Here is a 25,659-nt window from a genome sequence, read left to right as displayed (position 1 = left end):
GTTGATGCCTGGCTTGATGGCAAACGTAGATTGAGGGAATATTTCGGGCATGAGGTTACAGATTGTGGTTGAATACAGTGCTGAGGGCTCACAACGCCTCATGGATGTCCTGTTTTGAGTTACTAGATCTGTTCAGAATCTATTTAATTTAGTATTATGATAGTGCTACACAACACAATGGAGGGTATCCTCAATGCGAAGATGGGAGTTGTGCATGCCCATGGATTGTGCAGTGGGTCACTCCTACCACCACTATCATGGACAGATGCATCTATGACAAGTAGATTGGTGAGGGCGAGATCAAGTAAGTTTTTTCCTCTTTTTGGTCTCCTCACCAACTGCCACAGACCCAGCCTAGTAGCTATGTCATTCAGGACTTGGCCAGTTCAGTCAGTGGTGGTGCTAACAAGCTACTCTTGGTGATGGACACTGAAGCATCCCACTCAGATTACATTCTGTGCCCTTGTCACCCTCATTTGTTTCTTCCAATTTGTGTTCAAGATGGTAGAGTACGGATTCATCAGCTGACGGTGTGAAGTAGGTGGTAATCAGCAGCAGGTTTCCTTGCCTATGTTTGACCTGATGCCATGAGACCTCATGGGGTCTGGAGTCAATGTTGAGAACTCCCAGGGCAATGCCCTCTTGACTGTATACCACCACCTCTGCTGGATGCATCATGCCAATGGGACAGGACATACCCAGGATGGTGATGCTGGTGTCTGGGACATAGCCATACTCATGGGATCAGACAATGTCAAGCTGTTGCTTGACCAGTCTGTAGACAGCTCTCCCAAGGCCACTTGGCTCCTGACATCATTACAGCCTTGGTTCAAAAGGGCTGAAATCAAGAGGTTAGGTGAGAGTAACTATTCTTGACATCAAAGCAGCATTGGACTGAGTGTGGTATCAAGGAGCCCTAGCAAAACTGAAGTCGATGAGAAGCAAGGATTAAAACTCTCTGCTGGTTGGTGTCATTCCTAGCACAAAGGAAGTTGTTGGAGGTCAATCATCTCAGTTCCAAGGCATCACTGCAGGAGCTCTTAAGGTAGGATCCTAGGCCCAACCATCTTCAGCTGCTTTATCAATGACCTTCCTTCCACCATAAGGTCAGAAGTGGGGATGCTCACTGATGAATGCACAATGTTCTTCACCATTTGCAACTTCTCAGATACAGAAGCAGTCCATGTCCAAATGCAGCAAGACCTGGACAATATCCAGGCTTGGGCTGACAAGTGGCAAGTAACATTCGCTTCACACAAGTGCCAGGCAATGACCATCTCCAATAAGAGAGAATCTAACCATCGCCCCTTGACATTCAATGACATTACCATCACTGAATACCCTACTATCAACATCCTGGGGTTTACCATTGACCAGGAGCTGAACTGGACTAGCCATATAAATACTGTGGCTACAAGAGGAGGTCAGAGTCTAGGAATCCTGCAGTAACTCCCCTCATGACTCCCCAAAGCCTGTCCACCATCTAAAAGGCACAAGTAATGTGTGATGGAATACCTTTCACTTGCCTGGATGAGTGCAGCTTTAACAACACTTAAGAAGCTTGACACTATCCAGGACAAAGCAGCCCACCCACAAACATTCATTCCCTCCACCACCAATGCATAGTGGCAGCTGTGTGTACCATCTTGGCAGCTGTGTGTACCATCTGCAAGATGCACTGGAGGAACTCACCAAGCCTCCTTAGACACCACCTTCCAAACCCATGACAATTACCATCTACAAGGACAAGGGTAGCAGACACACGGGAACACCACCACCTGGAAGTTCCCCTCCAGGCCACTCACCATCTTGACTTGGAAATATATTGCTATTCCTTCACTGTTGCTGGGTCAAAATCCTGGACCTCCCTCCCTAACAGCACTGTGGGTGTACCTACACCATATGGACTGCAGCAGTTCAAGGAGGTAGCTCACCACCACCTTCTCAAGGGCAATTAGGGATAGGCAATAAATGCTGGCCTAGCCTGTGACACCCACATCCCACAAACAAATAAAAAAACTCTTACAGTATCAGGTGGTTGCAGAGTGAAGAAACAGGGGGAAAAAAACTGAAAATGCTGGAAATACTCAGCACGTCAGGCGATATCTGTGGAGAGAGAAACAGTTAATGTTTCAGGTCGATGGCCTTTTGTCAGATTGGAGGAGTATTTCTCACATCTTCGGTGTTTTGCTTTTATAAAAAAAGCAGTAATTTGGGGGAACTGTATTAGTTCTTTTGAGTAAAGACAATTCAAAGTCTTTTTTAGATGGGTAATACTGAAATCCTGCTACCCTATATATGTACTTTAATTTGACCAATGTTCTCTTTTAAAATGGTGTGCAATCTGTCACCTTGGATAATTCTTTCAAATTAAGGTGATCTCGTAGGACGCATGTTTTCTGGAAAACAGTGAACCCCTGGACTGGTTTTCAGTTACATCACAGACTGTGCTGTTAATGACAATGCTAGCATTACATATTGGCAATATCAGCGGTAAAAGACAAAACATTTAGAGTGGAGAAAATATGGGTCATGGCCTTTTCTAATATTAGTGTTTCTTCATACTCAGCTGGCAGATATCTTCGAGAGGTAGATATGGTACGTCTACTTCCTTTCATTTGAATCAACTTACAGCAAAATATTCCAGATTGAGACCTGGCCAAGAAGTGAACAATCTAATTTTGTATAACTTAACTTGCATAGCAGTTTTAGAGAGGACCAAATCTCTGGCTTCTTTCGATTCCTTGGGGGTTCAATGTGTCACCAGGTAAAGAACCACAAACATACGAAATAGGTGGAGGAGTAGAAACAAAAAACTACTGCGGATGCTGGAAATCCAAAACAAAAACAGAATTACCTGGAAAAACTCAGCAGGTCTGGCAGCATCGGTGGAGAAGAGTTGACGTTTCGAGTCCACATGGCCCTTCAACAAAACTGAGTGTAGTTAGGAGAGGGGTGAAATATAAGCTGGTTTAAGGTGGGCGGGGGGAGAGAGAAGTTGAGGGGGGGCGGTGGTGGTTGTAGGGACAAGCAAGCAGTGATAGGAGCAGATAATCAAAAGATGTCACAGACAAAAGGATCAAAGAGGTGTTGAAGGTGGTGATATTATCTAAGAAAAGTGCTAATTTGTCTGTGACATCTTTTGATTATCTGCTCCTATCACAGCTTGCTTGTCCCTACAACCACCACCCCCCTCAACTTCTCTCTCCCCCCGCCCACCTTAAACCAGCTTATATTTCACCCCTCTCCTAACTACACTCAGTTCTGTTGAAGGGTCATGTGGACTCGAAACGTCAACTCTTTTCTTCTCCACCGATGCTGCCAGACCTGCTGAGTTTTTCCAGGTGGAGGAGTAGGCTATTCGGCCCACTGAGCCTGCTCTGCCATTTGATAAGATCATGGCTGATCTGATTGTGGCCTGAACTCCACTTTCCTGTCGACCCCTTTGACTCCCTTGTCAATCAAGAATCTAACTCAGCCTTAAAAATATTCAGTGACCCTACCTCCACTGCTCTCTGTGGAAGAGAATGACTTTCAGAAAAATATTTCTCCTCATCTTTATCTTAAGTGGGAGACCCCCTATTTTTAAACTGTGTCCCCTAGTTCTAGTCTCGCCCACAAGCAGAACATATCCTCTTAGCATCCACCTTGCCAATTCCCCTCAAGATCTTATATGTTTCAATAAGATCACCTCTCATTCTTCTAAACTCCAATGGATACAGGCTCAAACTGTCCAACCTTTCCTCATAAGATAACCCCTTCATCCAAAGAATCAGTCGAGTGAACCTTCTCCAAACTGCTTCTAATATATTATATCCTTTTTCAAGTAAGACGACCAAAACTGTACACAGTACTCCAGATGTGGTCCCACCAACACCCTATACAATTGTAGCAAAAATTCCCTATTTTTATATTTTATTCCCCTTGCAATAAATAACATTCCATTTGCCTTCCTAATCACTTCCAGTACCTGAATAGTAACTTTTTGTGATGAAGTATCAAATTAAAACATCAAGAATTTGTTGGCATTTCAAGTTGTGACCTTAAAGTAGAAAAAACAATATCTGACAATGGAGGACAATATTAAAATTATTTTTTAAACAGATTTATTTTGTGTTTTTATATTAATTTAATAAAACAAAAGCATTATTCAGATTGACATCTAATTTTATATTCTAGTGGTTCATGTAAATGCCAATTAAAGTTAATACTGTACTGCAGTATTTACAATAATACTGTATTCAAATCTATAAATGAGGACTATACAGACTGGTATACAAAAGAAAGGAATGTTTTCCCACAATTACAGACTTTGTCATAATACAAAAAAACTGTTTTTCCCAGATACTATGTTGTATGTTTTGATAAACCTTTGGCAAGATGCATTGTACAGTTGTACATGTCAAGACGGTCTTCTGGTTTGATGAAATGGACTCTGTGTGCTGTTACACTGCTGGTTACCAATGAAAACTAGGCTGACCAATTAAAACTGTGTGAATTCACACGAGCCAGGTTAATATCTTGAGTTGCTACCAATGATTATTCAGACACTGAATATTGGTGGTTAAGTTCAGAAGCAAAACAATTAACTTCAAATGTACACACTTCATTAACAAAACTCTAGAGCAAAAAAACTGTGTGTAGAAACAGCAGCATTCATAGATCAACTGATCAGATCCCATCCCATTGCAGAGCAACATTTGAAAATCTGAACTTTAATCTTTATAATTGGATTCATCTTTTTCACTAACAGTTGTCAATATATAAATAACTGCATATCTAGTCTTCAGCACTGACTTTACACAAAAGTTATGTACTAAGCTTTAACTATCAAATGTCTTTAGTGTATTTTTAAACATTTTCAACAGCATAGTATTGACCGCATAAATGAGGGGCTCAGTACCAACATAGTCTTTGTTTCCATCATAGGAAAAAGAACACTTAGGGAGCATCTCTCAGTAGGAATTTATTTAAAAGCGATGCTATCTTCACTAGATACTTAAAAAAGTTAAAGAGCCTAGCTATAATACATTGTTTGTTTTGCTGGAGCTTGTTCTTAAAACTCTCAAGGTGGGTTGTAAGGAGAGAGAGTATCCCATGGAGTACACACAATGAATTACATACAAGACATCTACACATTTCCTCCTCCCCACTCCAAAAACAAGTACGATTCAAGTATTGTTTACAAAGTTGCGCCAAAAATGATGGCGAACTTTTGCATAATTTGGTTAATGAAATAAATAAAAACAATTTGGATCTTTGCAAGATGTTTTTATTACACTGATGTCCAATGTTGTAAAGAATTTATGTTTATGGATTGGGACTAGATAGAATTTGTAGTAAACGGGATACAATCTCTTTAAATGTATAGACAATGATAAAAGTACAGTTCAAGCTATATCGTACAGCATCTTCGCAGCATGCTTAAGCAATGCTGATCTTCCAAGTCAATAACAGAATGTACAGACCTCCATAAGTCAGTCAATCAGATAAGGATAGTCCCTCCTCCATATACAACTGTATAACATCAGATTATCATATTTGCTTTACATAAACAGAGCAATTGTTCTGTGCCACAATTTTGTCCCATAGGGATTCTGTAGAATATACTGGACATGGCTATTGCCATGTTAGTTTTCGTTTTTTAAAAAACTAAAAAAAAACTAGACATTTACAAACATGCTTTTGTTAAAATGTACAAGGCATCCTTTTGGTTTTATTACTAGCAAGGACCAAATGAAAGCAAATTACAGCCTCTAATTACCCTTACTTACTTCAATATATACAGTGGATGTTACAGAGTTATGTACTCTTTACAGCAATTCTTTCCTTTACACTTCTAACTTGGGCCAGCATATTAAAGTCCACTTTTACTCGACTAAGCACTACTGTGGGTTGCATATGCTGAAGTTGCTTCTCAGCGAGCTCAACGCAATCTGAATGCGACTTGTCCATTATTATTTTTATGTTCTTAAGAATGTGGAGAGACAAGGGAGTAGCAAAATTAGTAAGGGCATGATGTTCGGTAGTTCTCATGCTTAATCTATCTGCAGCAGACTGTTTGGTGTGGTCAACAGAAACTGTTGAATTTTTGTCATCTTTCACAGGATGGCTTGCTGATGAGCTGACCTCATCACCTACCACTACACTTGATGATACTAACCCATAACCTGCCCTTGTTCCAGGGTTAACAGTAAGACTGTGAGATGGACCTTTATCAGCCAAAGTTTTTTTCTTTTGCTTTAGAGCAGATTCTTCAAGGAATTTTAGGAATGAGAATTCAAATCCCATAGGTTTAAATGTACTGAAGTCAAAAGGTTTGTGATGGTGAGCCTTGTGTGGACATGGATTGTGCTCTGGAGTGGAAGCCTCTTTCTCATCGAGAGTTCGGATTGAATTAACTTCCGACAGCTGCTCAGGATTTTCCATTATTAAATTCTTTTTCTTTTTACTCTGTATGCACTCCTTTTGTGTGTCTGAGAAGGTTAGGTGGCCGTTTGACCTTTTGTTACAAGGCTGATAGTTATTTACATCAGTCACTTTACTCTCAGCAATCATCTCTACACTTTCCTCCAGTTCAGTTTGAATGCAAGCAGAAGTACTGGCATCAATCAGTCTAGCATTAAACAATTCTGAAAATTCTTCAGAGGTCTTAAAGGAGTTATCGTTCTCCAGTTTCTTACTGAAAATTTCAGTTTCACTTAGCTTATCCTGCTGCTGAATCACCACTTCATTGACAGCATTCTCCGCTAATCCTTCTTCATGGTTGGTTACGTGCTCAGTTGATGCTTTGCCTTGCATACTCGCAGACTTCCTGCAAGTTACCAGATGACTGTGGTACTGACATACAAATGTATTGGAAATTTTGTGATGAATCCTATAATGTTTTACTAGGCTGCGTTCACTGGTGACAACTGATGAACAATTCTGAAACATACATGGATATTGCTCTCTCAAAGACTTGTTGCTACAAATGGCCAAGGCTTGGGCCTTACTTTTAAGAGTGTATTTAGCAACTTTTCTAGAACTGCAAGACTTATTACCATGAATTTCGCTGCTTTTCATACTTCTGCTATCTGATGTAAAACACTCCCTTGATACAGGTTTAGATTTACTGCAATTTATGATTTCTTCATTTTCACTAACTTCTTCAGGTCCAAAATAACTCTTTTCGTCAGACAGATCATCCTGATTGGCTGTTCGTGGAATGTTTTCTTGGTCTGTTATGATTCTTCTGGGTCTCATTAAATGAGATTGATGAAGCTCTCTGTGCTTTGTAAAGATGTGTCTTAAAAGGTTAGATCTCGTGGCATAAGTCCGATCACAGCCTTCACAATCACATTTAAAACAAGTCGTGTCCATATCACTTTGCTGACTTTCCACATCTAAGCCATGAGCTACCAGGAGGTGTTTAATAAAACTCCAGAAAACCGTAAATGAAGATACACAATCAGCCTGGTCACAATGAAACTTTCCCTCACTGATGGAAGATACTATTTTCCCTATTTCATCTAAAGTGAGATTGTGAAGGTCAGAATAGTGTTTAATTAGGTCTGTGATTCCTTGGAAAATTCTACAACAGTCATCAAGCTGACAACGAAAATCTTTGACTTGGACATTGGCATTTTTGGTGGTTTCCTGTTTGATCTGCATGTGAAGCAGCTGTTGGTCAGACTGGTGCACAGCTCGATAGTGCAGTATTAAGTTTTGCTGAATAGTGAAAGCTGCAGAGCAACTCTTGTGGACACACCTGTAAGGTTTGTGAAATTTATTAATGTCACATTCTGTTCTTATTTTTGTAATTGATTTCCTGCACTTCCTTTCTCCTGGCATCTTAGTAAGCTTCACTGCACCTGCAGCTTTTTTAGCTTGCTTCAAGCCACCTTCACTTTTCCTTCTCTGCACTGAGACGTCCAGTGGATGCAGCAAGACATCTTCTGGTCTTTGTTGGTCCAGGAATGAATCTTTTGTTCTTTCTTCACATACAAAAACCTCTTGTGGTTCTACAGGTGGCGAGGCATCCTGCAGCCCTGCTGGCACTGGCGAGGCATCCTGCAGCCCTGCTGGCACTGGCGAGGCACCCTTCAGCCCTGCTGGCACTGGCGAGGCACCCTGCAGCCCTGCTGGCATTGGCGAGGCACCCTTCAGCCCTGCTGGCATTGGCGAGGCACCCTGCAGCCCTGCTGGCACTGGCGAGGCACCCTGCAGCCCTGCTGGCACTGGCGAGGCACCCTGCAGCCCTGCTGGCACTGGCGAGGCACCCTGCAGCCCTGCTGGCACTGGCGAGGCACCCTGCAGCCCTGCTGGCACTGGCGAGGCACCCTGCAGCCCTGCTGGCACTGGCGAGGCACCCTGCAGCCCTGCTGGCACTGGCGAGGCACCCTGCAGCCCTGCTGGCACTGGCGAGGCACCCTGCAGCCCTGCTGGCACTGGCGAGGCACCCTGTGGTCCGGGTGACAGTAGTAAGCTACCTGCTGACTCAGATGCTAGTTCAGAGATACCCTGTGGCCCTAATGATACGACTGAGACACCCTGCAGCCCTGCTGATAGTAATGAGATATTTGGTGGTCCTGATGCTAGTGGCGAGATACCCTGAGCCTCTGGGAGCAAGACACCCTGTGGCATTGCTGGTAGCGGTGAGATACATTGTTGCACAGTTGGCAACAGAGACACATCCTGCAGCCCCTCTGGTATTGATGAGACATTTTGGGGCTTCACTGATTGCAGCAAGACATCCTGTGACCATGTCAGTAGTGGTGAGACAGCCTGCAAGCCCGCTGTTGGTGCAAGGCCACTCTGTGGCTCAACTGCCAACACAGAGGCACCCTGAGGCCCTGCCAGTAGCAATGGGGTATCCTGAGGCCCTGATGCTGGCACCAAGGCATCCTGTGGCACTGCTGATTGGGCCAAATCATTTTGGAGTTGTGCTGGTAATGCTGAGCAATCCTGCAGGCCTGCCAGTAGTACTGAGCTATCCTGTGACATTCTGTGATTATACAGTATAGTCTTTGCATTCTGAGTGCTATGCAAATGGAGACTAATTTCTGAGTTAATCTCATTAGGTTCTGCAATATCAGGCTCCAGTTTAAGCAGTTCTGTGGATTCTTTCTCCTGTGACCCATCAATTCTGGATTGAGAAATGATTTCCTGCAATTGTGGTACGCTATCCACAGCTTTATTATGACCATCCGATTTTCTACAGTACGCTCTTTTAATTCTCAGTTTTACCAGCTCCTCTCGTGTTACCTGATGCATCGACTGGTAGTGGGCTCGGAGGTTAGAATTTCTCGTAAAAGTTTTCTGGCAGTTAGGAACGTGGCATCTAAATGGAGCAAATCTAGTCTGATACATCTTTATTTCCATTATCTGTTCCTTAGAGTACTGATGAACTTTGACATAATGATTGGTCAGAGCATCTTTAGTCATCGCACTATAGACACATCCACCTTCCTGACAGATAAATGGTTTAATGAGATTCACTTTCAATTCTTTGTCATTTTCAGCAGCCTGCAGCGATGTGTTTGTTTGTGTATCTGTCAAACACTGAGTGATTATGTTTGGACTATTGGTACAATTACTCATTGGTGTGTGTGTCAAGATGTTCATGGAAGAAGCTGGTGTCCCTGAACTTGAAGTAGGGCACGGTGCACCACTCCTGTAAAGCTTCTCATCATAGTCCAAATTCAGATTTTGCAAGCCCAACAAAAGTTCAGCTATGCTTATGTCTAATGTCTTGGAATCTTCAGAGTGAGATGAATTATGATTGCTGTCAATCTCTGGAAGGGCGCCATTAGTAAAAAACATAGTTGGCTCACAGCTGTTTTCCAAATTTTGAGGGTGAATCTCATCGTCAACGAAACTTGTTCCTGAACAAAAACTGGATTCAAGTGCCTGCTGCAAGGGCTCACAAGATGAATAGGCACCTGAGTCTTTAGCTGCATCTAACATTGGTGGGACCTCAGTGCTGAGCGACACCTCTTCACCAGCCACAAACGACCTTGGGCTACACACAGTTGTTAGCGCCTGTGACATAGTTATGCTAGCTGCATTGTCCTCCACAGTACTCATCCCAAATCTGGGTTGAAAGGTCTGAAGTACTTCAGTGTCAAATGAGCCAGGAAGGTCAGTGACCTGGGGAGTCTTGCTTGGCTCAAATATAGTAGTACTGTAGTTGTTCTCCTCTGTTGGTGGAAAAAGCTCATGAGCAGCAAATGAAGCTGCACTGTCCCCCATTTCCAATGATTGAAGGAATGTTTCGCCAGTCAAGAATGTATCTGGGACACAGGGAGGCTCAGGTCCCTGAGGGATGAATGCACCTGGTGAAAGAATCTTTTCTGTTTTATATAAAGCCTGTCCATCCTTCTGCTCCACAACTGAAGAACTTTCCTTTCTGTCATAGGGTTTACAAATGGCACGCCGTGACAAATGACCTCCAAGAGATTTGGGGTTGGTAAATTCCCTGTAGCACCTACTACAGATAAATTTGTCACCTTTGATGATTGCAGGCCATTTTGCACGTTTATTGTGTGTGTGTTTTTTCTTCCTAGATTGGGATACATTCTCATTTTCAACAGTTAAAACACTGGGAACAGGTTGCTGATAAATAGCACCTACTGTGGTCAAGGTGCTTTCAGGTGTCATGCTTAAGCTTTCCTCATTTGAAAAACACAATGGGTTTGGAGGGTCCTCTTGATTTTGACATTTCAAAGGATTTCTAACCCGTTGGATTTTTGATAGGTTCCGTTGTTTTTTCAGTGTTTCATAGTACTCAGGATGGGTAGCCTTGATGTGTTTGCTGACACTGCGTGACGAAGTATAGCTTCGATTACAGCCAGCAACCTTACAGCTGAACATCTGGACTGGTTTTACTGCTTCACCAGGTTCAGTTTCTGAAGGTAGCGGTGCAATAACAGTACCCTCCCCTTTAAACATTGTTTTTGCCAAATTACCATGAGTCTGACGCATGCTCGTCTCCTCTTCATTCTTCACAGTTACAGCAAAGTATGTGTCTTTTGGAAGGTGACTCTGCTCTCCTCTGGATGGTAAGGCTTTTAATTCTTCTGACATGGAAGATTTGGATTTGACAGTTTCACTTGCAACACAGTCAATAGCAAAACCATTCTGGTAAGTGTCAGGCTGACTGCATGGTTCATCTTCCATCTTTATTTGTAATAATTGGTTAACCTGGTCAGCTCTACTTGGATCAAGCTGGCTTGTTTCAAAAAGTGAACTATTTTCAACTTCAATTTTTACACAAGCGTGTGTGACGTGATCAACTTCATGCTTTTGCAATTCACTCTGGGAGTAGTAAATGTTTCCACAGTTTGAGAATTTGCAAGTATATGAGGAATTGTGGTAATGCTGTGCTTCATGATCATATAACAAATAAGACTCAGTAAAAATTCTTCCACAGTTTTGAAACATGCATTTAGCTTTGAACAGTACATGTTCTTTTCTGTGTCCTACCAATTCAGAATATGTACCAAAGCTTGCATTACACTCCAACTGTATACAGACATAGGGTTTAGGGCCACAATGAATTTGCAAATGCTCATTAAGGTGAGAAACACTGACAAAGCGTCTCCTACAATACTGGCAAACAACTTTATTACTCTGCATTTTAAGAAACTGTTTCGCTTCTTCATCATTACCATGACCTTTCACGTGTGCAATTAAGTTTTTAAAATACTTAAAAGTTTTGGTACAGATAGTTACAGGACAGTTATAATCTTCAGTGCAGTCCACTTTTTGTGTAATCATGATTGCAGGTTTGTACGATTTGTCTTTGCCTTCATCATCAGAACCATCACTATCACTGAAGACTACAAAATCCTCACTGTATAGGCTGTTCCTTTTAATTGGGCGATGTTCCTGCTTGTCTATTTCAGCCATCTTTTTACCTGCAATACTTTCAGGCAAGTTCTTAGGAGGTCTTCCAACTCTTCTTTTTGGTTTGATAGAAGCTAGTCGTTCTTTACAAGATTGCTTAATATGAAATGTAACATGTGGAACAAAAATCTCCTTTTTCTTAAAACTTTTGGCACATATAGGGCAATAATAGTTTCCCTCCTTCACATGCGTTTGAGCATGACGGATAATTCGGTGTCCCAGAAACTCTCGGTCACATAATACACAATACTGCATATAGGCCTGCCAATTCTTAAATCTGGCAGATACCACACCTTTCTCAATTTTATCTTTTTCCTTCATTCCAATTTCTTCAGATGAAGCGTTTTGCACTTTCATCACGTCACTGTAAAATTTAGGAAGTCCATTCAACGAATGTTCTTTCGTAGCAACTTCAAGATGGTTCTCATTGTTTTCATCAAAGAGGTCGCTGTCGTTAAGTTCATCTATGGAAGACACAATGGATGCTTCCTCTCCCATTAATGCAAGACAATGGCGCTTCAGAGTCTTCCAATCCCAAAATTCAGGATCAAAGGGCCAATGTGTTTTTAAAACAAGTAAGAGTTCGCATCTTAGTGAGTTAGGGATTGGACCATTTTCATCATCATACTTCTGATCTGGCTGGTTGTATAAAGTCTCAACTGCATAATAAGCTTCCACTGTAGGTTCCAGCAGGAATTCGGTAAGCTGGCATGCACGTCTGACCTCTAAATAATCAGGTAACAAGCATGACACTGTCTTGCAAATTGATGTCTTCACTGTAGGGCTTTCATTTGATTCCATGCGTAGCGCTCTCACACAGAGTTCAATACAAGCTGAAAGTCCAGCCTCCCCCGCCTGTAGAGAAAAACATAAGATATCATATCTTAAATTGAAGATACTGCTCAGATTTAACATGATAAGTAACCAGGATGCGAACTTGGATAAAAACAAATTAAGAGTTTTGTACTGTTTGCATTATTAACTTAATACGGTTTTGTAGTGATCAGCTGCTTAAATGATCAAAACTGCTGTCCAAAGCACAACTATCTGATACTGTTGACACTTGTACATTTAAAAACTGCAATGAACAGCAAAGGCATGGCACCCTCACTGCTGGCAGCAGTTAGTAATATAAACATTATTTCCCTCGTGCCAGTAGTAGCAGTGCCCCATTTATTAGATGCTAATATAGTATCCGTTTCATGGAGAATGGGACCAGTTAGAAATGTAAATGGAAAGCAACAAAAACAAAAAATGCTGGAAAAACTCAGCAGATCTGACAGCATCTGTGGAGAGAAAGACAGAGTTAATGTTCCGAGTCTGTATGACTTCTTCAGAGCTGAAGGGAAGTAGAAATTTGGTGAAATATATACAGTTTAAGGGGGGGTGGAAGGGTGAAGCTGGATAGAAGGCCAGCGATAGGTGGAGGCAAAGGAGAGGTTGCGAAAGATGTCATAAACAATAGGTCAAAGGGTTGTTAATAGTGGTGGTGCTGGCTAAAGGAGGTGCTAATGGTGACATTAAGAGCGGAAAATAGAATATGATAATGGCTGGACCAGGGTGAGCACTCTGGAAAGTGACAGATAGCCCTAGTGGGGGCTGGGGGTGGGGTGGGAGGAGGGGACAGTGGTGGGAGAAAAGATCGAAAAAGCTAAAAGCTGGGGATAAGACAATGAATAAAATGGAAATAAATTTTAAAAAAATAATGAAAATAAGTGGGGAATAAATAAATAAATAAAAATTTAAAAATAAAAATGAATAAGAAAAAAGGGAGGGGATCAGAAAGGGGTGGGGATGGAGGAGAGAGTTCATGGTCTGAAGTTGTTGAACTCAATGTTAAGACCGGAAGGCTGTAAAGTGCCTAGTTGGAAGATGAGGTGCTGTTCCTCCAGTTTGTGTTGAGCTTCACTGGAACATTGTAGCAAGCCAAGGACAGACATGTGGGCATGAGAGCAGGGTGGTGTGTTGAAATGGCAAGCGACAGGAAGGTCTGGGTCATGCTTGCAGACAGGCCGAAGGTGTTCAGCAAAGCGGTCACCCAGTCTGTGTTTGGTTTCTCCAATGTAGAGATGGGAAACCAATGCTGAGTATAACACACCATTTTCTCAAAACTGCCATTGAAAAATAAAAGCATCTTGCATTCAATATTACCTCTAATCTTTTTTTATTTTGCATGGCCTGCTTATTGTGCTGCATGGAACAGTCAAGGTTGTTGCATGCGCATATACATGAACATATTATAGGGGATGTTGGTGGCATGCAGCCCGTTTATTGCAGTGCACTGGAGTATATTCTATCAGAATCATACCGCACAGAATAAAGTCATTCAGCTGAGCGCGTCAGTTTGGATTCTTTGACAGAGCTATCCAGTTAGTTCTCCTACCTTGCTCAATCCACTTAACTGCATTTTTAAAAAAGTATATTTCAAATTACTGTAATTGTTTATGGTCTGTACATTTTAATTTTAGTGATCATTTTAGTAACTGTCTCCCTTTGCTGAAAGAAACTGCCTCAGTTATATTAATCTGTGGGAATTAGTGTGACTCAATGATTACACCAATGGACAGCAATGCTCAGGACTCATGGAAACTTTGTAACAGCTGATCAGAATATCTGATTAATCAGCAGCTCAACCTCTCCTCTACCAAAGTACTACTTAGATTATCCTCTCTGTTGGCCTGCTGAGAACATTAGTGCTTTGAGATCCCCCCCTTCAGTTTCAGCCCAAAACTAGCACTCAGAGTGGCTCAGTTTTTTTTAAGCATCCGTGAGTGCTCAGGAATGTTGGGTTTTAGGATGAAAATAAATGGAAAAATAAAATTACTAAAATTGCTAGCAGCCCAAAGAGTAGAATCTGTCCATTGAGCAGCAGAGGCTGAAGACCTAACTAACCAATCGTTCAACGTCCAATTGTTTAAAAGGCAGGTAAATACCAAGCACCAGAAACCAGGAATTGCCTACATTTGTTCAATCACTTCTACTGATCATTTGGGCTATTGTTCACATAGATTATAAACAAATCTATTGCATTGCTAATGCTGTCAATTCATGGCTCAAAACCAGGCTAAACCAATGACCCTCTACACATTTAAAAAAATTCATAGTACATAAAATCCAAATTCATGAAATTATGAAAATTAAACATAATTTGCCATTTATTCTCATTCTTGTTAAAGCCTCTACACAGCATGGTTAATGATTTAGTGCCAGCAAGGTTCACATGCTATATCTTTGAGGAGCTAGTTCTGTCAAGATTACCATGCATTATTCTAGTGTGTGCCTTTTCATACAGTCTGAACACAATTACCCCATACCATTTCCTTTTCACCCAAGGTCAATATTGCATACTTGCTAACGAGAAAACAAAACTCACTTCCCAAAAAAGTATAAAGGTATATAAAGGTAAAAACAGTTTGAAGCTCATCTGGAATTTATTTTGTTGAGCATTTAAGAAAATTTATACATTAGACATTCATTAATAGAAAAAACCTTCATTCAACAATATTCCTTCATGTATATATATATATATATATGGAACATGGAAAAAGTGTTTATGAGTGATCATCCAAATAGTTAGGATTATTACTACTACTTTTGAAAGTAATTACTTTCATTCATTCACAGCATATAGGAAAATCTGCAAAATTAATATCACTTCAAAACTAGGGCAAATCCCACACACACTAGGGACTTTGTTTGACTATGAGCTGAAAAGAGTGGGATAAACCAGGAAACTGTAGGGCTGCCAGCCCAACATTGGCAGATCAGAAACCATCATCAGAAAAATGCATGTGTTAATCAAGTATAGGCAGAATGTATTTGTTAATAGGTAAACTGTGCCTGCCTGACTTGATTGCATTCTTTAATGAGGTAACAGACTGCTGTTGATCATGGTAGGTTTGTATATATGGGTAAAAACAAAAAACTGCGGATGCTGGAAATCCAAAACAAAAACAGAATTACCTGGAAAAACTCAGCAGGTCTGGCAGCATTGGCGGAGAAGAAAAGAGTTGACGTTTCGAGTCTTCATAACCCTTCAACAGAACTGTTCTGTTGAAGGGTCATGAGGACTCGAAACGTCAACTCTTTTCTTCTCCGCCGATGCTGCCAGACCTGCTGAGTTTTTCCAGGTAATTCTGTTTTTGTATATATGGGCTTTTGGAAGGCATGCAACAAAACACCATACAGGATGTTAATTGAGAATTAAAGCAGGAATATGGATATGCAACTGGCTCAGTAACAAAAAAGCAGAGGATGGTGGTAAATGGATGTTTTCCAGACTGGGGTGATTTGCACTAGTGTTTGACCGAAGCATCATGATGACAAAGATGGGTTTGTGAAACGGGCAAAATAAAAATGGCAGGAGTTCAATGCAGAGTAGTATGAAGTGATGCATTTCAAGAGACTAATATGGAAAGACAGTACAATATAAATGGCACAATTTTGAAAAGTGCAGCTGAGCAGAGAGACCTTGAAGCTGGCAAGACAAGTTGTTAGGATGACCAAAAAATCACTGGGTTATAAACAGAGGCATTGAATATTAAAAGAAAGAAATTATGCAAGAACTTTATAAATCAGATTTCGGCCGTAACTGGAGTATTGTGGACAATTCCGGGAACCACACTTCAGTAAAGATGCAAAGGTCTTAGAAAGGAAGAATACCACAATGCTGCCAGGGGGTGAAGGATTTCAATTAGGAGGAGAGTTTGGAAAAGTTAGGACTCTGCCTCAGAACAGAAAGAAAAATTATTCCTTCTGTCAAGTGGGTCAATAACTAGAGATCATGGCCTAGATCTTCCAGTCTCCGGATGGTCATATTCTGGAGCTAACCTGGAAGATGAGCTGGAAGTCGCGCTGGAAGTCCCATTGTAAGTAATTGCCCTGGAAGTTTCTACTTCTGAAGGGCAATTCCCCTGCACTCGAGTTAGAGTTGGAGACTTTGGAGGGTTCTGACTCACTTACCAGGAAATGCAAGACAGTAATAAACCATATCTACCTCCTGGATATCTATATAACTGATATCCCCGACCCCCTGCGACACACACCTCTCCCAACTCAACCCTCCGATACCAGCCCCCTCCCCGACCCAACCTCATCACCCTACCCAGCTGGCATCCTACCTACCTTGCCAACTACCATCCTACCCATGTGGCACCCTACCATCTTGGCACCCTATCCATTTACCTTACTCACACTCATTCACTAACACGGTGAAAAGCTATTTAAATGTCCCAGAGCTTTTCAGTGTGTTAATGAGTAAAAACTACATAAAATACGGCAGCTAGGGCCGTCAAAAGGGGGTACAGCTTGGTTTACTCCAATGATTCTGCACTATAAAGGAGGACTCTGAGAACAGGTACACTCTGCATTTCTGAAGAGGCCCGGTTCGGAAGCCCGGGTGAGAATTGCAGAGCTTTGGCACTATGTAAAAAAATAGGAGCAGAATAGCAATCCAATGGTGACCGTCACTCCTTGGAAGATTTGGCCCAAAAGGTTTAAAGTCATTGACAAAAGATCTAGAGTTAAGCTGAGGAAAAATTTTCAGTGAGAGGTTGTCAGGATCTGGAACACTTTACTCGAAAAGATGGTGTAAGTTGATTAGATAAATAATTTTTAAAGGGAGTTGGGCAGAAACTCGCGGTTGAGTAATTTATAGAGTTAGACAAAAAGTCTAAGTGGGCCTCAGCACAAATACATTTTCAAAGAGGTGCCAAATGGTTAAACAGATGAAAAACATTAAACAGATGTATTATTTGTATTTGAATGACAGCAAAAGCAAAATTTGTTTTCAAGGTAACAGGAAACGTAAGTGACAAAACAACCATTTATTAAGCAAGGTGGGTATGGAAAACAGGAAATGTTAGAAATACACTGCAGATCCAAAAACATCTGAAGAGAAAAGAAGACCATCCTTCAGTGGTTCTGATAAATAATCTACATCCCGTCTATTCTTTATGCTGATGGTGTCACCTTGCTCTTCAACACTAATTCTTATTTCAGATTTCAAACACAGCAGTTTTCTCTCTTTTTTTAATACTGAGGTATTTTGCTACAGGCTGACAAGTCTCCGGGTCCAGATGGAGTTCATCCTAGGGTCTTAAAAGAGGTAGCTAATGAGGTAGTAGATGCATTGGTGTTAATTTTCCAAAATTCATTGGATTCTGGAAAGGTTCCATCAGACTGGAAAGTAGCAAATATAACCCCTCTATTCAAGGGAGGCAGAAAACAGGGAACTATAGGCCAGTTAGCTTGATGTCTGTAGTGGAGAAGGTGTTAGCATTAATCATTAAGAAGGTCATAGCTGGGCACTTAGAGAAACTCAAGGTAATCGGGAACAGTCAGCATGGTTTAGTGAAAGGGAAATCATGTTTAACCAATTTATTGGAGTTCTTTGAAGGAGTAACATGCGCCTTGGATAAAGGGGAGCCAAATAAGGTGCCACATCAAAGGTTACTGCGGAAAATAAAAGCTCAGTGTAGTGGGGTAACATATTAACATGGATAGAAGATTGGCTGACTGGCAGAAAGCACAGAGTATGCAAACGTGGGTCTTTGTTTGATTGGCAGGATGTGATGAATGGAGTCCTGTAGGGGTCTGTGCTGGGGCCTCAGCTTTTTACAATTTATATCAATGACTTAGGTGAAGGGAGTGAAGGCATGGTAGCTAAATTTGCAGATGATACAAAAATAGGTAGCAAAGTATGTTGTGACGAGGACATGAGGAGGTTGCAGACGGATATAGGTAGGTTGAGTAAGTGGGCAAAGATCTGACAGATGGGAGTATAATGTGGGAAAATATGAAATTGTTCACTTTGGCAGGAAGAGTAATAAAAGCAAAGTATTATTTAAATGGAGAATGACTGCAGAATTCGAGGTGCAGAGGGATTTGGTGTTCTAGTGCATGAGTCACAAAAATTTAGTATGCAGGTACTGCAAGTAATTAAGGTGGCTAATGGAATGCTATCCTTTATTACGAGAGGAATTGAATATAAAAGTAAGATTGTCATGCTTCAGTTATACAGGACACTGGTGAGACCACATCTCGAATACTGTGTGCAATTTTGGTCTCCTTATTTAAGGAAGGATGTAAATGCGTTGGAGGCAGTTCAGAGGAAATTTACTAGGTTAATACCGGGAATGAGTGGGTTGTCTTATGAGGAAAGCTTAGACAGACTGGGCTTGTTTCCACTGGAGTTTAGAAGAGTGAGGGGTGGCTTTATTGAAGTATGTAAGATGCTGAACGGTATTGACAAGGTGGACATGGAAAAGATGTTGTCTCTTGTGGGTGAGTCCAGAACAATGGGGCACTGTTTTAAAAGTAGGGGTTGCCCTTTTTGGACAGAGATGAGGAGAAACTTTTCTGAGGGTTGTGCGACTTTGGAACACTGCCTCTGAAAGCGGTGGAGGCGGAGTCATTGAATATTTTTAAGGAGGAGGTAGGCAGATTCCGTTGCCTAAGAATCTAAGGTTATTGGGGGTAAATGGGAATGTGGAATTTGAAACACAAACAGATCAGCCATGATCTTATCGAATGGCAGAGCAGGCTCAAGGAGCCAAATGGCCTACTTCTACTTCTATTTCATATGTTCGTATTTTCTTGATCAAAGGGCCTATATGATTGCGTAACCTTTTTTAATCCAAATCCAAAACTGGTACATGCCAGTAAGTCTATAATTGGAACATTTCTCAGCTTCTACTGCAGTGGCTGTCACACAATGATAGCAGCAGTTATTATTTGCTAGCCATCATCTTCAAGGGTAAAATATAAGAAGCAGAAAATTATTTAAGGGGGAATTATTGGCTTTGAGCAGCAAAATCAAGCGCAACAGATCAAAACTATGATAACTACCTAATCATGCATTGTGATGAATTTCACAGGGGAAAAATCAATTTTGTAGTCAACCTTTGACGTTGTACACTAGCCTGAGTCAGGCATTGTGGATTCAAAACCTACATTAGGATTTGAGTATAATCTAAGTTGATACTTTAGTGCAGTGCTCACGGAGATCTGCATTGATGAACTGCCAACTGAGATGCCAAAATATCAGCTTAACTACCCTCCAGGTGGATGTAAAAGAACCAGTTGTACTTTTTGAAGAGCAACAGTGAAGATTTCCCTGTATTCTGACCAACATATATCTTATTGAAAACATGAATTAATCACCAAACTGGTCATTTATCTTATTTGCTGCTTATGGGATCTTGCTGGGTGTAGATACTTGCATACAAAACAACAGTGACTATGCTTCAAAATAAATTCCTTAGCTGTGAAGTGTTTTGGGAAATCCTGAGAATGTGAAAGTTGATATATAAATGCAAATTCTTTTCTCTTTCTATAATTACATTCTCCAGTTTGCGCATGGACCAATTTACAGCACTGGGGTTTGCTCTTTCCCCTCATATCTCTATACTTGCCCTGTTATACATTCAAATCAGAAATGAGTTACAATTAGTTCTCAAACATAGCATGCAATGGAACTTTGCACAATAAAGTATTCATACCTCTGATTGTATGACCTTAATAAGAAAGAAAATATGATAAACTGTTTTGGACAACATAGAGAACTGCCGACAGCATTCCAGAAAGGTCTGTGTGGAAGACTCCGCCCGTTGCTGCAGTTTGCTCCAGAAGAGTGTCAGTTCCCTGAAATCAAAAGTATTTAGCTGTTATTGATTTCACAAGATCAGAGCATGTGGAGTCAGGGGACAATCAGAAGCATGGATAGCATACTGGCTACAAAACAGAAGCGAGCAGCCACTCAGGCTAGTAATTGGTGTGAAGTGATGTTCCACTAGGATCAGTGCTGGGACCACAGTTGTTTATGATTTACTTAAATGATTTGGACTCTGGAATCAGCAATATAACAAAATTTGTGGACACCAAATTGTCAGGTATAGTTAACACTGAGGAAGAATGCGACTAAATACAATGAGAGATTAATAACGCTGCTCAATGGTTAAGTATTTGCCAAACGAATTTCAATGCATATCGTCGCTTGGTCGTGCAAAACTTAAGCATTGCTGGAAAGAGAGACATGCTGTTGAAGCTTTTCATCTTGCACTCATCAAGACAGACACAAGAATGCCAAATTTCAAAGGGAGCAACAATTTATACTTCATGGAAAAAGAGTACTGAGTTGTTGGCAAGTAGAGTCTGGTTGGTTGAGTTGGGCCATGGAGATTGCTCCAGGGAACTGTCGATCCCACCCTTTTATTTAAAATCAAGAGGTCAGGTCCCTGCACATGAAAATATGTAGTTTCTACCAAGTGTAAGTGAGTCACATTGTGAGCCCAACTGATGATCTTAAATTGGTTGTTAGTGTAACTCATAGTATACTTGGGATTATTCAGCAAGCGCTGCCCAATTGCAAAATCACAATCTAATAATGTTCTGAGTTTTGCAAGTACGGGCTGGTTGAGTGTGGTGAGTACACTGTCTATTGCAAACAGCCAAAGGGATGTGTTTTTTATGTTCTGCCAATTGTTGGGACATATGGCTTACGTACCTGGCATTACCCTGGCACTGAAATTCATATACCACATTACTCATTTGTGCAGTAGACAGGATGCCTTTATGGCTTGACAGCAGCATCCTGTTAGTGGAAAATACCACTCGTGTTGCTACTGCAACATAGCAGAGTAAAACAGCTAACTTCACCTGTTGCTCAAATTTTTGAGATACCTTCCCATTCCAGAGTAATTTGAGGTAGATTAGGCACTTTTCAGGCCCAAAGGTGGCGGCCTTAAGCCTATTTGTGAGTATGGGTGATTCACAGCTAGCAATGATCTGATCAGGGTAGCCATTATCCTGCAGGATAGCTTTGATTTGCCCGAATTCGGTGTCAAGCTTACAATGGGCGAATGGCTCGGGCCCTATTTACGAGATTCCCAATAATGCCGATCTTATAGCATGTGGAGCTGCAGGAATCCCAACGTATATATTGACTAGTGAAGACAGGCATGAGCAGATTTCTCAAATAACAAGTTGAGAAAAAGGAGCTCATTAGACTGTTCCATTTCAAAGGGGAACTTGAGCACAGGATGAAGCACATTTAAGGTGTGTAAGGAAATTCTTACATACAGCTGCAGATTCAAATATAGTAAATGTGTCATCTATGTATCAAAATATGCACAGGGTAGGAGGTTGGGATCATTTAATCGAAAACACATTTCTCGTGGAAACCAACAAAAATGTTAGCAAGAACTGGGCCTAGAGGGAATCCCATGGCAATACTACCTATTTCAACATACATGGTGTCATTAAAACTGAACTCAATTGCACGAGTTGCTAAGTTCATAAGTTCAATGAATACAGATTCAGAAAATGGCTGTGCATCTAGATTGTCATGATATAGCAGCATGGTGCAAATGTCTAAGGCTTCCTTGCGTGTCACATTAGTGAATAGGCTTGCAATGTCGAACAAACACAGCATTACTATCGACATGCATGCTGTGTAGAGGCTTTGCGAAGATGAAGGAATCCTTCACTGTGCATGTAGAAACTCATTCAGAACTCAACCTCACTCAACCATTTGGCCAATTCACAAATAGGATAGGGCATAATGGGACAATTGTGTGTGTGTCTTGGGCACCCCCATATATGTGGATATGGTGAACTATGAGGATGAATCCTATCATATATGCCACAAGGCATATATTTCCAAGTCAGCAATTTCAGTGCTGAGTTGGAAATATATTGCCGTTCCTGTCGCTGGATCAAAATCTTGGAACTCCTTTCCTAACACCTACACCACATGGACTGCAGCAGTTCACGGCAGCAGTTCACCACCACCACAAGGGCAACTAGGGATGGGCAATAAATGCTGGCCCAGCCGGTGAGGCTCACATCCCGTGAATGAATGAATAAAAAAAATGCTGCTTGTTACTCTTACACAAGTTAACACCTAATGCACTCCATTCTATGCTCAACTCATCTTTGAAAAACAGCAGTTTAACGAGCTCCCTTTCCTCAATGTGGTAGTTGAAATCTGTTAATGGATTCACTACTATCTATTGCAAACCTACCTTCACTATTTGATATATGCGTTGGGGTCTACAGCTCGACATGCTATAAGGTTGGCCTCATTAGCAATTTCGTAAATAGAGCCCCAGCCATTTTGCTCACCATGCAACCTTGATGCTGAAATAGGGCGCATCCTGCAGGATAATGGCTACCCTGATCAGATTATTGCTCACTGTGTATAATGTATACTCATGAATGGGCCTAAGGCCGCCACTTTAGGACCTGCAATCTGTCCAGTCTACCTCAAATTACCTTAGAAAGGTATTTCAAAAATTTGAACAATAGGTGAAGCTAGCAATTTCACTGCTCCTATGCAGTTGTGACATGAGTGTTATTTTCCATCAAGACAAAAAGATGCTCGGCCCACCACACAAATGAGTAATTGTGGTATATGAATTTCAGTGCAGGTGCAATGCCATACTTTCCAACGACAGACAGGTCATCTCAAATAGCACTTCCCTTTGGCTGTACACAATAGAAAGGGTACTTGCTGTACTCAACCAGCCTGTGCTCCCAAAACTCAGAACATAACATCTAATGTTAGGAGTGATTCCGCGATTGGGCAGCACTTGCTCAGCAATCCCGAGTGTGCTAAGAATTACACTATCAAGTTAAGATCATCACCCAGCCCGCAATGTGACTCACTTATGTTTGCTAAAAGCTACATATATTTATGTGCAGGGAGATGTCCCTTTAGGCAATAGGGCTGTGTCTGGGCATTGTGCCTTGCTTTCAATTAAACAAAAGCGTTGGAGACAATAGTTTCCTGGTGCTTTCTCCATGGCAACGCCTCGACTAATCTGGCCAACCAATCAGCACCCTTTTCTCATGCTTCTTCTAAATTGCTTCTCCTGTTGGAATTTGGCATTCTGTTGTCTGTCTTGAGTGCAAGACGAAAAGCTTTGACAGCATGTCTCTTTTTTCAGCAACTCCAATACTGATAAATGTGACGTGGCACATTTGAAGAATAAGGAGGTCATAAAGTGTTTGAATAAGAGTCTAAATGGGGCAGAGGAACAATGTGATCCAGGGTAAAGATACATAAAATCTAAATAGTGACAGCATGAATATAAAAAAGTAAACCAAATACTGGAGTTCATTACTAGAGAAATTTGTATATATGTTGGTTAGACCACTCTTGTGAGTCCTGTGCATAGCTCAGGTCTCCATATTATATAAAGCATATGGAAACTCTGAAGTGCCAAAAAGATTTACAAGGATTACACCAGAACTAAGAAGATATCCTTGACAGGACAAATTGGGACTCTTCTCTAGAAAAGAGAAGGCTGAGGGCTGACTTGATAGGGCTTTTTAAGATTATGAAAGTATTTGATAAGGTGGAACTAGAAAAATTATTCCATTTAAATTTCCACTAGAGGTCATGGTCATAAAAATATCATCAACAGGGATTTCAAGAGAAGCTTCTTTACTCAGAGTGACCACCATATGAAATACACTACCACAAAGAGCAGCTGAACTGCATAGCATAAGTCAAGAGGGGATTTGTTATAGGTGTTCAAAATCATGATTGGTTCTGATAGAGTAATTAAAGAGAAATTGATAGAAGGGTCACTGACCAGAGGACTCAAATTTAGTGATTGGCAGAAGAATTAGAGACAACATTAGAGGTGACAAATAATGGAGCTGTGTAAGAAGGGCACTACAATTGTCATGGGTGATTTTAATCTGCATATTGACTGGACAAATCAGATTGGCAGGGGTAACATGGAAGACAAATTTGCAGAGTACATCGGGATTGTTTTCTAGAGCAATATGTTGCAGAATGTACCCAGGAACAGTCTATTTTAGATCTAGTAATGTGTAATGAGGCAGGATAAATAAGAGATGTTGTAGCTGAGGATCTTCTAGGGGGTAGTGATCACCACATGGTGGAATTTTAAATTCAGTTTGAGGGCAAGCAATTCGGGTCTTAAACCAGTGCCCTCAACTTAATATAAGGGCAGTTACAGGGGTATGAAGAAAGAGTTGTCTAAAGCAGGCTGGGAAAACAGACTAAGGGGAAGGACAGTGGATGAGCAGTAGCAGACATTTAAGCAGATATCTCATAACGCTCAGCAAAAATTTATCCTGGTCAAAAAGAAGGACTCACTAAGAAGGATGAACCACCCATGGTTAACGAAGGCGGTCAAGGAGAGTATCCAATCAAAAACTAAGGCATACAAAGCAGCAAAAGCTAGCGGTAGGCCAGAGGATTGGGAATTTTTTTTTAGGAACCAGCAGCGGATGACTAAAAAGCTAATAAGGAGGGAGAAAATTGATTACGGAAGTAAACTGGCAAGAAATATAAAGACAAACAGCAAGAGCTTCTACAGGTATATAAAAAGAAAGAGAGTGGCTAAAGTGAGTGTGAGACCCTTGGAGGATGCGACTAGAGAATTGGTAATAGGGAACAGGGAATTAGCAGATAATTTAAACCAATATTTTGCATCGGTCTTCATGGTGGAGGAAACATCCCAAAGATATCAGATAAGCAAGGAGCTATTGAGAGGAAAGATCTTGTAACAGTCTCTATCATGAGGGACAAAGTATTTGACAAACTAATGGGACTAAAGGCAGACAAGTCACCAGGACCTGATGGCCTGCATCCAAGGGTTTTAAAGGAACTGGCTGCAGAGATAGTGGAGGCATTGGTCGAAATATTCCAGAACTCACTGGATTCTGGGAAGGTCCCAGCGGATTGGAAAACTGCCAATGCGACGCCCATGTTCAAGAAGGGAGGGAGACAAA

General features: G+C 41.2%; 1 protein-coding gene across 5 annotated transcripts in view; it reads right to left on the bottom strand.

The window, feature by feature from the left end:
* Positions 1 to 4,088: 4,088 nt before the first annotated feature.
* The window catches only part of LOC144689595 (zinc finger protein 292-like), a 263,203-nt gene continuing 241,632 nt past the window's right edge, over positions 4,089 to 25,659 (bottom strand). For 4 of the 5 annotated variants that reach the window (XM_078556806.1, XM_078556809.1, XM_078556808.1 and 1 more), the window contains 2 exons: positions 20,391 to 20,532; positions 4,089 to 12,744 (listed from right to left, as the gene is read on the bottom strand). In XM_078556806.1, coding sequence (XP_078412932.1) covers positions 5,803 to 12,744; positions 20,391 to 20,532 — 7,084 coding nt within the window. In that variant the 3' untranslated portion in view covers positions 4,089 to 5,802. The remainder of the gene's footprint in view (positions 12,745 to 20,390; positions 20,533 to 25,659) is intronic. The other variant, XM_078556810.1, reaches the window with a different exon arrangement.

Source organism: Cetorhinus maximus, chromosome 14, assembly GCF_964194155.1.
Source record: "Cetorhinus maximus chromosome 14, sCetMax3.hap1.1, whole genome shotgun sequence".
NCBI classification, from domain to species: Eukaryota; Metazoa; Chordata; class Chondrichthyes; order Lamniformes; family Cetorhinidae; genus Cetorhinus; species Cetorhinus maximus.
Note: the sequence above shows the minus strand (reverse complement) of the source record. Positions and strands in the feature narration are given on the sequence as shown.